This window comes from Grus americana, chromosome 5 (genome assembly GCF_028858705.1).
Source record: "Grus americana isolate bGruAme1 chromosome 5, bGruAme1.mat, whole genome shotgun sequence".
NCBI lineage: Eukaryota > Metazoa > Chordata > Aves > Gruiformes > Gruidae > Grus > Grus americana.
In genome coordinates, this window is record NC_072856.1 from 58,627,949 (window position 1) to 58,640,294 (window position 12,346).

The 12,346-nt window shown below is 40.5% G+C and overlaps 2 protein-coding genes across 3 annotated transcripts in view; one reads left to right on the forward strand and one right to left on the reverse strand.

Annotated features, from left to right (window-relative positions):
• Positions 1–1,499: 1,499 nt before the first annotated feature.
• Positions 1,500–8,269, reverse strand: CINP (cyclin dependent kinase 2 interacting protein). 2 transcript variants are annotated; one of them, XR_008577238.1, is made up of 6 exons: positions 8,131–8,269; positions 6,881–7,049; positions 5,640–5,766; positions 3,953–4,082; positions 2,186–2,463; positions 1,500–1,548 (listed from the first exon to the last, which is right to left on the reverse strand). XR_008577238.1 is itself a non-coding variant. In XM_054826208.1 (5 exons), the coding sequence occupies exons 1-5, from the start codon at positions 8,135–8,137 to the stop codon at positions 2,261–2,263; spliced, it is 636 nt and encodes a 211-aa protein (XP_054682183.1). In that variant the 5' UTR covers positions 8,138–8,269; the 3' UTR covers positions 1,500–2,260. The 2 variants fall into 2 exon arrangements, 1 of the variants encoding a protein (XP_054682183.1); XM_054826208.1 differs by having other exon boundaries at positions 1,500–2,463.
• Positions 8,193–12,346, forward strand: part of TECPR2 (tectonin beta-propeller repeat containing 2) — a 43,432-nt gene continuing 39,278 nt past the window's right edge. The window contains exon 1 of the mRNA XM_054826206.1: positions 8,193–8,312. The gene's annotated coding sequence lies outside the window, so the exon portion shown is untranslated. The remainder of the gene's footprint in view (positions 8,313–12,346) is intronic.

The following is a 12,346-nucleotide window of genomic DNA, read 5'->3' on the forward strand; positions in this document are numbered from 1 at the left end:
TTGTACTGACTGTCTAATAACTGCATCTGAGGGCTTCAAATATAACAATAAGCTGCTTAGAGCTACAATGACAAAACATCTCTGCAATGATTTTGCAGTAATCTTCCTGTGTCTGATAACAGTCGATGAGTGAGAGGGTCTGTAAAGACTCCTTCCTGAAGAGCTTCATTTCCTCTAAGAAACAAGAACAAACCACAATTTCCACCTGTGCAGAAAATGAAAATCTGCTTCAATTCTGCCTTCCCTATTGATTTGCACATGCTGGGAAATACAATACACCTACTCTCATCTTAAAAGAACAATTCTATAAGTGAACCAACCTTTTCTCCTTGGAAAATATTTTTCAAGTATGAAGGTGTTTCCATAGTGACAAGGGTCTGGCCCTACTCAGACAAATTATGGTGGCTGTTAAACTAGGTGGAATGCTTGCACAGAAAAATAGTAAAACCCAACAAAGCTATTCATAACTGATTGTATTCTCCTTGAGCTACAGCAGAATTTCTTTTTGGACGCTAGAAGTTTGGGGTAAGAATAGAACACTATTAAGCTGTCAGAAACAACCTCGTTGAACAGACCAACATGTTGAGAAAACTTTCTGAATTCATGTGCGTCTGTCCCATTTGTGCAGGAAACTCATCTATGTCCCTTACCAAACTTATGGGGTTTCAGCTTGGAACTTGTTAAGTAGGTGACCATACTTTTCCTTTCAGAAATCTCTTCCAGAATCTCTCACTGTTTTAATTAGAATTTTCTAGTGTCAAACCACAGCCATTATGGTAATTTCATAGCAGTGTGCATTTTGTGTTACTGTCTTTTAGGTCAAATAGCTGTTTCAAGGAGAAATAAGGGTAAACATCTGTCAGGGCACAACAATGAGTCAACAGCACTTAGAAACACTACATAATTGTGTGATATAGGAGGCCTAAATCAACAGTTTATATAGGAACAGGTCATACAGCCAATCAGTAAGTGGGAGGAATTTAGACTATTACTCATAACAAAGTAAGCAGAAGGCCTAAATTCGCTACACATTAGGGATTTAACTAAAAATTTGATGACACAGCTGCGTAGTTTCCACATTGTAATACTCTTTTCTGAAAAGTGATAATTTGCAATAGCAGCTAACAGTTATTAAAGCTTGGGTAAGTGTAGCGGCTTCTCCATGCTACCCTGGTCTGACATAACGATACACTGCAGTGATTATTACATCTTTATGAGTGAAAGCAAGTAAGAGTATTGAATTCCACCTCAGCATTTAGCTTTTGCATTAACTGTTTCTCTGGAACAGACTCTCTACTCTCTTTTTCCAAGACAGCAGCATGAAAAAGAAAAGCAAGAATTTGACCCACCAATTTTTGTCATGTAAACAAACTGCTAACGAAAAATACAGCGGGGGCACATCTTTAAACCAGAACCACTTGACATCAGAAACAGTAATCCAAGGAAAAACCTCACTGAGCCCTATTAGCAGGAAGCAAACAGTATGGGATAAGGCCATGACTGAAGCAGGTCTTGTTTTTATTCACCAGATGCTTTCATGAAACATCTCTAAAAGAAAAAAGTTACAATGAATTAAGAGAGACATGACTTTTTCACACAATGACTGTGGAGTGGTGAGTTGGACTAAACCTTCCTAATGTGCTAGTTCAGACCTCGATCACTCTTCAAGGGTGATGTACCTAACCATGTTATAATCAAAACCAAACCAGAATTAGCACTAGTGTCTGTGACAGCTTTTCAGGACCACATATCAAACTATGTGCATCCTTTTGGATCCTGTCTTTTGTGCTTTCCATTTCCCCATTTATAAAGCAAGTAGAAAAGACTAGCCCTGTTAAGTCATGCAAAAAAAAAAAAAGCCTGCAAAAGATCAAGAAGTGCTGAATTTCTATGGTGAAAGGGACAATGTAGATATTTTAGACTGTCAAGACTTGGAAAGTAGTTAAATTATTTGCTGTAGGTGTCTATGTGCATTGAATCCCCCCAGACCACAAAGTAGTGCTTACCTTTTTCGGATTATAGGGGACTTGGTCTCCTACCTGTAGCCTCTCTATTGCACTTAAAATGAATAAAGCAACCAAACCCAGATTGTCCCATGAAGAAAAAGGAGTATCAGCTGAGGCAAAATAATAAATACAAATAGAGAAAAAGATCTTTAATAAAGTTTTACAAAAATTGAACTTACTTGGTAAGCCTTGCAATTTGCTGTTTCAGTTTCACGTAAGCATCATTAGAATCAAGCCATGTAACATTTGAAATTCTAGCACTGTCTATGTCCTGTTTCCAGCAGCATGGCTTCAAGTAGTAGTTTGCTGCTGTTCTCAATGTAAGGCTGGTATAACCACGATGATAAATAGACCATCATCAGATCCTGGTCAGCAGAATGAGCAATTTCTTGTACAATCGTTTGCTTGAGTTGTAGTTCCTTCTTGTACATTTCAGAGAGCTTCAGAGAAACCTCATCTGAAATGGATTGAAAAACTAAGCACATTGACCAGAACATTACAGCACATGTCTAAAAGTTAAATTATACTTGTAACATGTTGATCATTAAAAACACCTTACATAAGCTATTCCCCATATTTAGACATCTTGGTTTTTACAGCATTAATGATGTTTGTACACTAGAATATAAAATGCTAAACAATTTCCTCAACTTTTGGATATATTTTATACACTTGTAATTTTGACATGAATCCCCTTTTAACTCTAGAATAAGCAGTGGTATTGATTCTCAGGACCCAACGTAAAATTAGCAATTATAGCTATTCTTTCAAATAACTGAAATTTGATTTTAAAATCTGATAATGTTATCTTGAAATACAAGCTTCACATTTTAGAGTCACTGTTTATTTTAGCTAATCTAAAGGATGTCCTCACATGCTGTAGGCACTTTAGCAATGCATGATCACCAATAAGTGATATCAATAGTGAAAACTAACGGTAAAACAAAACAACAGACCAAAAGTGAAGTGTGTAATGTAAAAACTAATATCGTTACTAGTTATGTTAGTCATGCTGGTAAGAGGGTTAAAATATATTTACGTAATAATCTTTAGTTGTTTGACCTTCTAAAAAATAGCACGTAAATTATTTTTAAAGAGAGACTGATCTTGTGTTTCTAACTTAGCCTGAACTATCACTACCTTCAGGAGGATTTAGTCTTCCATGAAGTAGAGAGCATCACTAAACAATTCAGTCACGACGACTGTTTTGACAGCAGTTGTCTCTGTCATTCTTACCCTTTTAAGCTGGCAGAAACTAATACATAAGATTCCCACTAACTTGTGGGAGTGAAGTAAGCAGCAGGGCTTCACAAAGGTATGACTTTCACTTTGCAAAGGTGGCAGCTGGTTTGCATGCAATCAGGCTTCTCTTGAATTCAAACAGATTTAAAACTGTGGTAATGCCAGTTGGGAGGCAGTATCTTTTGCCATCAAGCAATGCTAAAAGGATTGATATTAACAGTAGATGGTAACTGAACATTTCTTTACTTGTCTTGACTGACATTGAGATCAGAGGAATTTTTCTTTGGCTGCTTGAGAATTAACTGAGGTATAGCTTGTTCTTTGCCTTCAAGGATTTCATGTCAGTGTCAAGTCAAGTCAAGTCAGTTAAGCCTACAGCTTAACACTACCAAGTTGCAAATATGTTTCTCTCTACAAAGGATGTGGCTGTTGGAGCTTGGACACTGTAAGCTGCTGACAAGCTTAGTTTTATGCTGTAACTGTTGCATGTCAGACTACGCTTGGCAATTCATACAAGCAGCCATCAGCAGTAACCCTAAGCCAAGTGGTGCATTCATGTGTTTATTGATTAGTCAATTATAAAGGAGACAGATACACACTCTCTAGGGCAAGACATCCAAATAAAAGGGTTTATTTTTCAATCCTAAATTAGATGACATCAACAACACAACACAATTAGCTAAGATAATCAATATTTTACTTACAGAAGTATGGTGTTGGCCATGTATGAAAGAAGGGTGCTGTGCAATTCCCAGCTCCATTGTGGAATGTTTCCAAGTCACAGATAGCTTTAGTAGTCGAAGTAAGCTTTTCCATTTTCAGTTGTATCTTTGTCTGAAAATGATGAACAAATAATGTTGAAAATCTCAGGAACAGTAGGTTACTATAATCGTAAACATTTTTTTAAAACACACTATTTCTTAAGACTATTCGGTCTTAACATTTGTAACTCACTTTTTTAACTGCAGACAGGAATCAAAGCTGGAATTTATATACAGATTTAATATGAGATACTCTAAAATTCTGAACACTGCAAACATGACTTACTGACTCTGATTTTGCATAATCCTAAAGTGCCCTCTCATTTTTTTCACCTCTCTCTAGGTTTCTTCTATAGCAATTTAGTACTGGGGACTGGGGAAAACCATCAGGCTGCCTATGAACAAGTGTGGCACAAGCCCTATAAACACATGCTTTCTTACATTACCATGTCAAGATGACTTAAATTTGATTTCAAAAGATCAGCAGCAGGTAAGAAAAACAGCTCAAGCTATGACTGACAATATATCCAGGCTGATTTAACAACTTGCTTTGAAGAACAGGTCATTTCATCCACCTCCTTCATGTTCACCTGACTTTGTGCATTAGTGATGGGGATTAATATTTACAACAAAATGGAGCTTAAGGGCAGTATCTTTAAGTCAAGAAGCTAAAATACAGATATTTCTATAAACTTCTCAACTGGTTCAGACTCATAAGGAATGAAAAATAAAATATGTCTGTAGTAGCTATGTTTAGTATCTAATCTAACACTGGCTGCTTAGACTCCTATTACTCAGGAGTAATAAAAATTGCATCAACACACTTGGTAGTCTGAATACAAAACTACCTCAAGGGAAAAAAAAAGAAAAAAATCCAAATTATTGTTACTTTTTCCCAGAACAAAATTTGAGGAAAATCTAGCTGCTTTCCTGCTTATTCCAAATACTGGATTAGTGTTCTGTCTATATAAAAAATAGATCTATCATCTTTTGAATGGGTCTCCACTATGGCAGAAGGCTGTAAAAGTTATTAAAAATAAGAATTTTAAATTACAATATCAGGCCAAAAAAAATTATATTTGTTTCCTGTCAAACTGACAGGTGACATTAATTCCTAGCAATGTATGCAGAAAAAAGATGGGTTACATAATAATTATCTTACTCTACTCTCTCTAGAGAAGGAGTTCTGCACAGAAAATGCAGGTAGGCAGACTAAAAATGTAACTGCATTATGTCTGATCAAAGATAGCTGCAAGGATATGATAGCAGCTAAAGCACTGCTTTATGCTTTGTTTATTTTGTTCTAAACTGAGGGAATATTCAGGATGAAAAAACAGGTGCAGTTTTAGAATGCATTTTCTGTATGACTCATTTTCAGAAGATCACTTTCTAAAAGGAGGAGTAGAATTGTAAGCAGAAGGCAGATGTAAAACCAACTTTCAAGTTTACCAATCAAGCAAATAAATGGTGCACACTGGATTTATAATCATTTAGGTTTGAAGCCAAAGAACTATGAATAAAAATCCCAATTTTCTGTTTACAACAAATACTTGAGGACATTTCCTTTATGTCATACTTGAACACACCTGGAACTGATTCATATTGACTAAGATTGAAAAATACGCATTACCATATGCTTTAAGGTCTCCAGTAACTCTGCACAGCAATTGTCCAGTTCTTCATTGTATTTTGGAGTTGGCTTTTCAGATTCAGTGGCACTGTTATCACATGCTATCTCCAGTTTGTTGTCTTGAAATCTAAAATAGAAACATAAGGCAGAGTAAACAACTGCATATAGATTTTCTTGAGCTGTGCAGATTTAAAATCCATGTGGTCTGATCCTACAAAATCTCTCTCTCACAGGCTGTTTATGAGAATTCCTACATAAAAACAGTAAGACACATAGCTAGCTGTGTGAGCAATTAGGACTGATACCATAATTTCAGAGGAACATAGAGGAACTCTACCTTAGAGCATGTGCTTGAAAAAACAGCTGCAGGTGTTAGGGTAACACCTCTTCCCACTTTACCTTACCCCTGTGTTGGAGGTTATTCTCTCATAGGTATGCCCAGGCTTCAGCTGCTCCAGCTGACAATCTGGTGCCTCACCACAAACTCACCTTCATGCACAATTTAAGCTAAGACATTTAACTGCAAACCCAGAGGAGCTAATGTGCAGATACCTGTTTGTGTCTTGCTGACTTTCCCACAGCAGCTGTAAACTTAGACAGGGGAAAGGGAGTTGCTAGAGAGTGAAAGCAACATCTGACACCATTACAGCAAAATATTCCTGAGCTTGTACCTATCAGAACCCTGTCAGACAAACCCTGTTCAGCTGTCAGGACTCTGGAGAAGTTTCTTCTCAAAACCCTGTTAGTTATAGGTTTTTCTTTACAGCATGAAGATAATAGCTCTACCAAAGTGTTGGTTTTTTTTTAAATCATTGTTATAACTTTTTTGTCTATATAAATCACAGATTCTTTCATAAAATCTGCTGAACTTTTGACTTGAGTGAAATTTGATAATACTAGTCTCAGTATAAATACACAAGAGAGTAAGGGAATTCACATGGGCTGAGATCTATAGGATTAGATTCTAACTTTGTACATTATATAAGTATTTTAAATATCTATCATACTTGACTGTATTTTCCATTTCTTGCAAATATCATTACTTTATGAGATTATTTTAATCTTTATGAGACATTATTTAAATAGTTTGACTGCTGAGTTTGATCTAAGAGCTAGCTTATCCACTCTGACCCGTTCTTTCCTCCATCTCCAAAGCGAACTTTCTAGTGAAGAAAACAGATTAATTTCTCAATAAAGGCAATCTTTATGCTGTCTTTACTTGTATGTATTAGCATACTTACTGCTCACTGATCTTCATGTTGACTATTTTGTTTGCTGTAGTAAATCCATTATCATTCAGTCTCTCCCATTTCATCATTAAATTATGCCAGTCTGCTGCATTATCTTTAATTTTTCTTGCACTGACAGATAAAACAGGTCGTCTAGGAGTACCATCAGCAGGACTTTTAGCTGTATGAGAAAATAAAGATATTCAAGCCATTTAAAGCATACAGAAAGAAATCAGTGTGCTGTCCAGAAGCTGTGTGGATTTCCTTGTTTTACTGCTGAATATTTATTAAAGTAAAATGGAATTTTCATTAACTGTCTTCACCCAAAATCTAATTCCTCATCTATCAGCCTTATTACTATTTACAAAAAAATAATGCTATTAAAATAATGCAAGCATGTTCTGAGATGTGATATTGTAACATGGACAGCAGTGGCTTTGCAGTACTGACCAATCTAGCAGTCTTCTGTCAATGTACAATAGTCAAATGCTAATGCAGTGTATGATGGTAAGAAATCACGGCAACAATTACTGCATGCATGTAATGCTCATGCCATCAACGTCTGAATTAATTCATTTCTACACCTGAGCTTAAAGTGTTTGGGAGAAAGCTGGGTTGTACTGAAGACAGTGGGCGCTTTCCCACTGAGCGTAAAGCCCACATTTCACGATGTGTCCTTAGAAGACCGTACAGCAACGGGAACCAGCTACACCTTGATCCGTTTACATGCAAGATCCACCTCAGGGGGAGGGCTGTGAGCAGCTGTTTCTGCCCAGCCGCCGCAGCCCTACCTTCGCACCTCAGGCCCTGGCCCAGGAATCAAGGGGGCTGCAAGCCCGGCTTCAAGCTAACTAGCAGCACCCACCGCTCTGCCCGCACAAACGCGGTTTTTTTTTTTTTTTTTTTTTTTTAATGCACAGACACGCTTGAAAAGCGGTCACAAACGTGACACCCGCGCACATGGCAAGACACGGGTATCACTCGCTTCTCCTGGGAGCACGAGGGAGGTGCTGGGCACCTTCCTCGCCCGCACCCACATCCGTGTGTGAAAGCATCACGCCGGCGGGCTGGCAGGGCACGAGACACCTTATGAATTTATTCAGGAAACTCCGGGACCCGGCCTCTGGCTGCTCCCCGCTGCCCCAGGCCCGGCCCTGGCCCCCACCGCCGCTCGCTCCCACCCGGGGGAAGCAGCCACCCCAAGGGACGGACCCGTGGCTGGGCGAAGGGAACATCCCCTCCGGCCACCCTCCTTCACTCACCCGCCATAGCGGCGCCCCACCGCCCCGCGGAAGTGCGCTCACGTCCGGCCCCGCCCAGGCCCGGCCCCGCCGAGCGGCGCAGGCAGCCGGGGCCGCTGCTTCGGGGCTTGGGTGACGCTGTGCTCTCTCCTTATCCCCCCGACACCCGCCGGCAGCTATGGCCGCCCCGTGCTCCTGAGGAGGTGAGTGGAGCCGCGTCTCGGCGGGGACAAGTGGGAGCCGCCTGAGAGTCTGCCTCGGCTTTCGCTCCCCTCCCCTCCCCGGCCGCCGCAAAGGGGGCCTGCCGCTGCCGCCTGTTGCGGCCGGGTTGAGCGATTGAGCCCGGCACGGAGGGGGGAGCGGGCCGGTTCTCCTGCCCGTCTCCTGGAGGCTTGCTTTCGGAGAGCGCTGGCGTGAGGGTGCGCTGTGGCGTTTAGGGAGGGCGGCGGGCTCCGGCGGGGAATGAGGCGGCCGTTACGCGCCCGCGGAGCGGCTAGGGGAGCTTCGCCGCTCCTCGCCGGCCCGGCTGAGGCTCTAGGTCTGGGTGGTGAATCCGGCATAAGCTCAGGTAAAGCCGGCGGGAAGGTGGGGCAGCGTTGCTGGCTGTCCATCTGGGAGCCCCCGGCTGTATTTTTCCTCTCCTGTCAGGAGCTGCATCCCCGCGAGTGCTAGAAAGCAGCGTATTAGGAAGGAATGGTTTGAAACATCTGCCAGAACATAGAAATACGTTTAAGGAGGGTTTCCTAGAGAAACTGTGTTCCAAGGCCATTGGGGTAAAGCCTGGTTTCCACTGCCCCCCTTAGCGTACCTGCACGTACAGTGACCCCAGGGGCTCCTTGTTCTATCTTTTTATATCCTTTCTGTCTCTTGTCACCTAGATTTGTTGGTTTGTGGTTTGTTTTTCTTTCAAATAAATCTCTTCTGAACCAAAATTGCAACATTCCATGGGCCGTGTAAAGTCATGTGCGTGTTAATCAGGTAATCGCGACCTGTGTGCTGGCTGGCCCTCTGCCTGCAAACGGGACGTGGGAATGCAGAGCTCCTCGTTTTGGGGTGTGTGTCCCCTCTGCTTGGCAGCTCTTCGCTGTGAAAAGCTCTGCAGATGTCTGGTAGCCTGCTCCTTAGGCTAAAAATGCGAGAAGTATTGAAAAAAAATAATAAACCTGCTTTTCTTTTTAGTTGGCAGGATCTAGCTGTTGTATTTGGCTGTGGTCATATATATGAATTTGTCCATACTCTGAAGAGTTTAAATTTAAGTTTTTATGCCAAAGAATAAAAAACCAGAGGTGTTGACCCTCTTGTACAGACAGGACATGGGCTCAGAGAAATGCAGTGACAGCTTTAGTCTTCTGCAGTCAATCTGTGGCATACCCTGGCACTGAAGCTTTAACCACTGCCTATCTGTTTAATCACAGGATTATCTTTTGCATTAGTTGACTCTGTTACGCACCATTGATCCTTATTTCTGTTTGCGAGACCAGAGAAAATAAAAAAAAAAAAGTGTTTGCTTTTCGAAACATGGCCTTGAATGCAATGCTTAAAAGCTTGTTGTGAACTTTGTGAGCTGAGAAGGAAGGACTCTTTGATGATTGTTTTTGATGTGCAACATGAGGTATTTTTCTCTATTTTATCTCTGCTTCAGGATAGCTGCTTAGCACAAGCTGATTTGCCCTACACGGCTGTTACGTACTTCAGAGTAACTGTGACTGACACAGAGTGAACACGCATGTCCAATTCCAAAATCTGTCTGAGAAAATAGATTATATCCGCTGTGTGCCTTTGATTAATGAAGTAGGAAAAACAGATAACATATAATCCTAAGGTTGTTGAGAAAGACACTACAAGTGATACACAACTGTGATTAGGGGGATGTTGAAGACTTCAGGCTCAAAAGCAGACAGTTGTGGCCACATTGCAATTCTCTAGTCCTTTATAATTTGTTTTGTGTAGATAAAATTACTTAATTAGCAATATTTTTAGTAAATATTTTTAGTATTTTGAGCTTTCAGTTATATGTTTTCACACAAGCAGTGCAAGTGTTTTGTTAGTCTGTAAACCACTTGAAACTAATTTGTGTACGATGGCAAGAAATTATAGTTTATTAATAAAATTTTGATTGTACAGGGTGAATGGGTTATAGAGAACAAAACTTAATTTCTTTTTTTTTTTTTTTACAACTTTGCCATCAGAGAAGATTGAAATAAGATTGCATATAAATTTTATGAAGAGAACCTTAACTTGATAGCAATTTTTTTTTTATTTAACTTAGTATATGACAAGAAGTAATTCCTCCCAGTGTTTTCTATGGTGGGGAAAAAAACTCTGTCAAACTCTCACTTTTTTTTTTCTCTTTTTAAATTAAGTGTAAACTTACAAAACATGCATCACATTGCAGATAGGGTTGTTGTAGAGGAAAGAGTAATAGTGTTTTTCTGGAAATTTCCCTAATTCCATAGTTTATAATGAATTATTATGTTTTTAACAGTTAGTTGAGCTGGAAGCATATAGTGAATTTTGAGGACTTGCAAGGTCCTTTGGCAACTGGGGAGTGTGAGCTGGTTCCAGCTATGAGAGCAGCTGGGGATGATGACAGATGTGAATTGTAGGTGTGACAAAGGGGACTTAAAAACCAAAATATGTGAAATTCATGAGGTAATAGAAGTTGAGATTAGACAGAGGAAGATTTGTACGTGTGAGACTCAGGAGAAAGAATGGATTTTATTTTATTAGAAAAAAGAAAGAAAGAAAGGCCAGCAGCTAGTAAAATTACTAAACTGACAAAGCAGCATGTTTAGAAGAGCACATGAGACTTTAGCAGTGGGTTCTCTTTTTATTTAGTTGACTGTAGATAGAAAGTATTAAACACTGAAGGACAGGGCAGGACACTTAAAATACAGGATAGGAAATAGATGGGGTGTGAAAATATTGTAAAAGAATGGTGATGCACTGAGGTTATCTGTTAACTTAGTAAACAACTCTGAAAGGAATTCTTCATTCAGAAATAGTTTGGACACATTAATCAGCTAATCCTTGTGATATTTTATGAAATAGGTGTCATGACAGGTAGTAAACACTGGATGAGAGTGGAATTAATTTCTAAGCTATAGCAAGCAGTAAAATTTATCACAATTAAGAACATCTAACAACTGCTGCTAGCTTATTTACTGGCAGTTTTTGTAATACAGATAAAGTACGGGTCTAGTAACCAATCTTTATTCCTGTGGTCTTGTCTAATGTGGGCTTGAATGGGTAATGTCATGCAAGTAATCCCTTTGGATTTAGTGGAATTCTATGTTGACAGCAAGTGTTGCAGGGTGCAAAGCCAGTGTGCTGAATCCCCTTGCACAATAACTGAAATAGTTTGAAAATTGAGACATCAGACCTTTTTGCAGTAATGGAGATATTGAACTAGAGCAGCTATATTTTTTCTAAATTAGTTGATATAGAAATAATGGAAAATAAGGAGGTGATTGGTGACAGCCAACATGGCTTCACTAAGGGCAAATCATGCCTGACAAATTTGGTGGCCTTCTACAACAGGGTTACAGTGTTAGTGGGTAAGGGAAGAGCAACTGACGTCATCTACATGGACTTGTGCAAAGCATTTGATGCTGTCCCACACGGCATCCTTGTTTCTAAATTGGAGAGACATGGATTTGGTGGATGGACCACTCAGTCATAAGGAATTGACTGGATGGTTGCACTCAAGAGTTGTGGTCAGTGGCTCAATGATGAGTGGTGTTCCTCAGGGGTCGGTACTGGGACCAGCGCTGTTTAACATCTTTGTTAGGGACATGGACAGTGGGATCGAGTGTACCCTCAGAAAGTTTGCTGATGCCACCAAGCTGTGTGGTGCAGTTTACACAGCGGAGGGAAGGGAAGCTATCCAGAGGGACCTTGACAGGCTTGAGCAGTGGGCCTGTGCAAACCACATGAAGTTCAACAAGGCCAAGTTCAATGTCCTACACATGGGTTGGTGCAATCCCAAGCACAACTACAGGCTGGGTGGAAAATGGCTTGAGAGCAGCCCTGAGGAGAAGGACTTGGGGGTGTTGGTGGACGAGAAGCTCAATGTGACCTGGCAATGTGCACTTGCAGCCCAGAAAGCCAAGTGTGTCCTGGGCTGTATCAAAAGAGGCGTGACCAGCAGGTTGAGGGAGGGGATTCTCCCCCTCTGCGCTTGTGAGACCCCACCTGGAGTACTGCATCCAGCTCTGGGGTCCCCAGTACAAGAAAG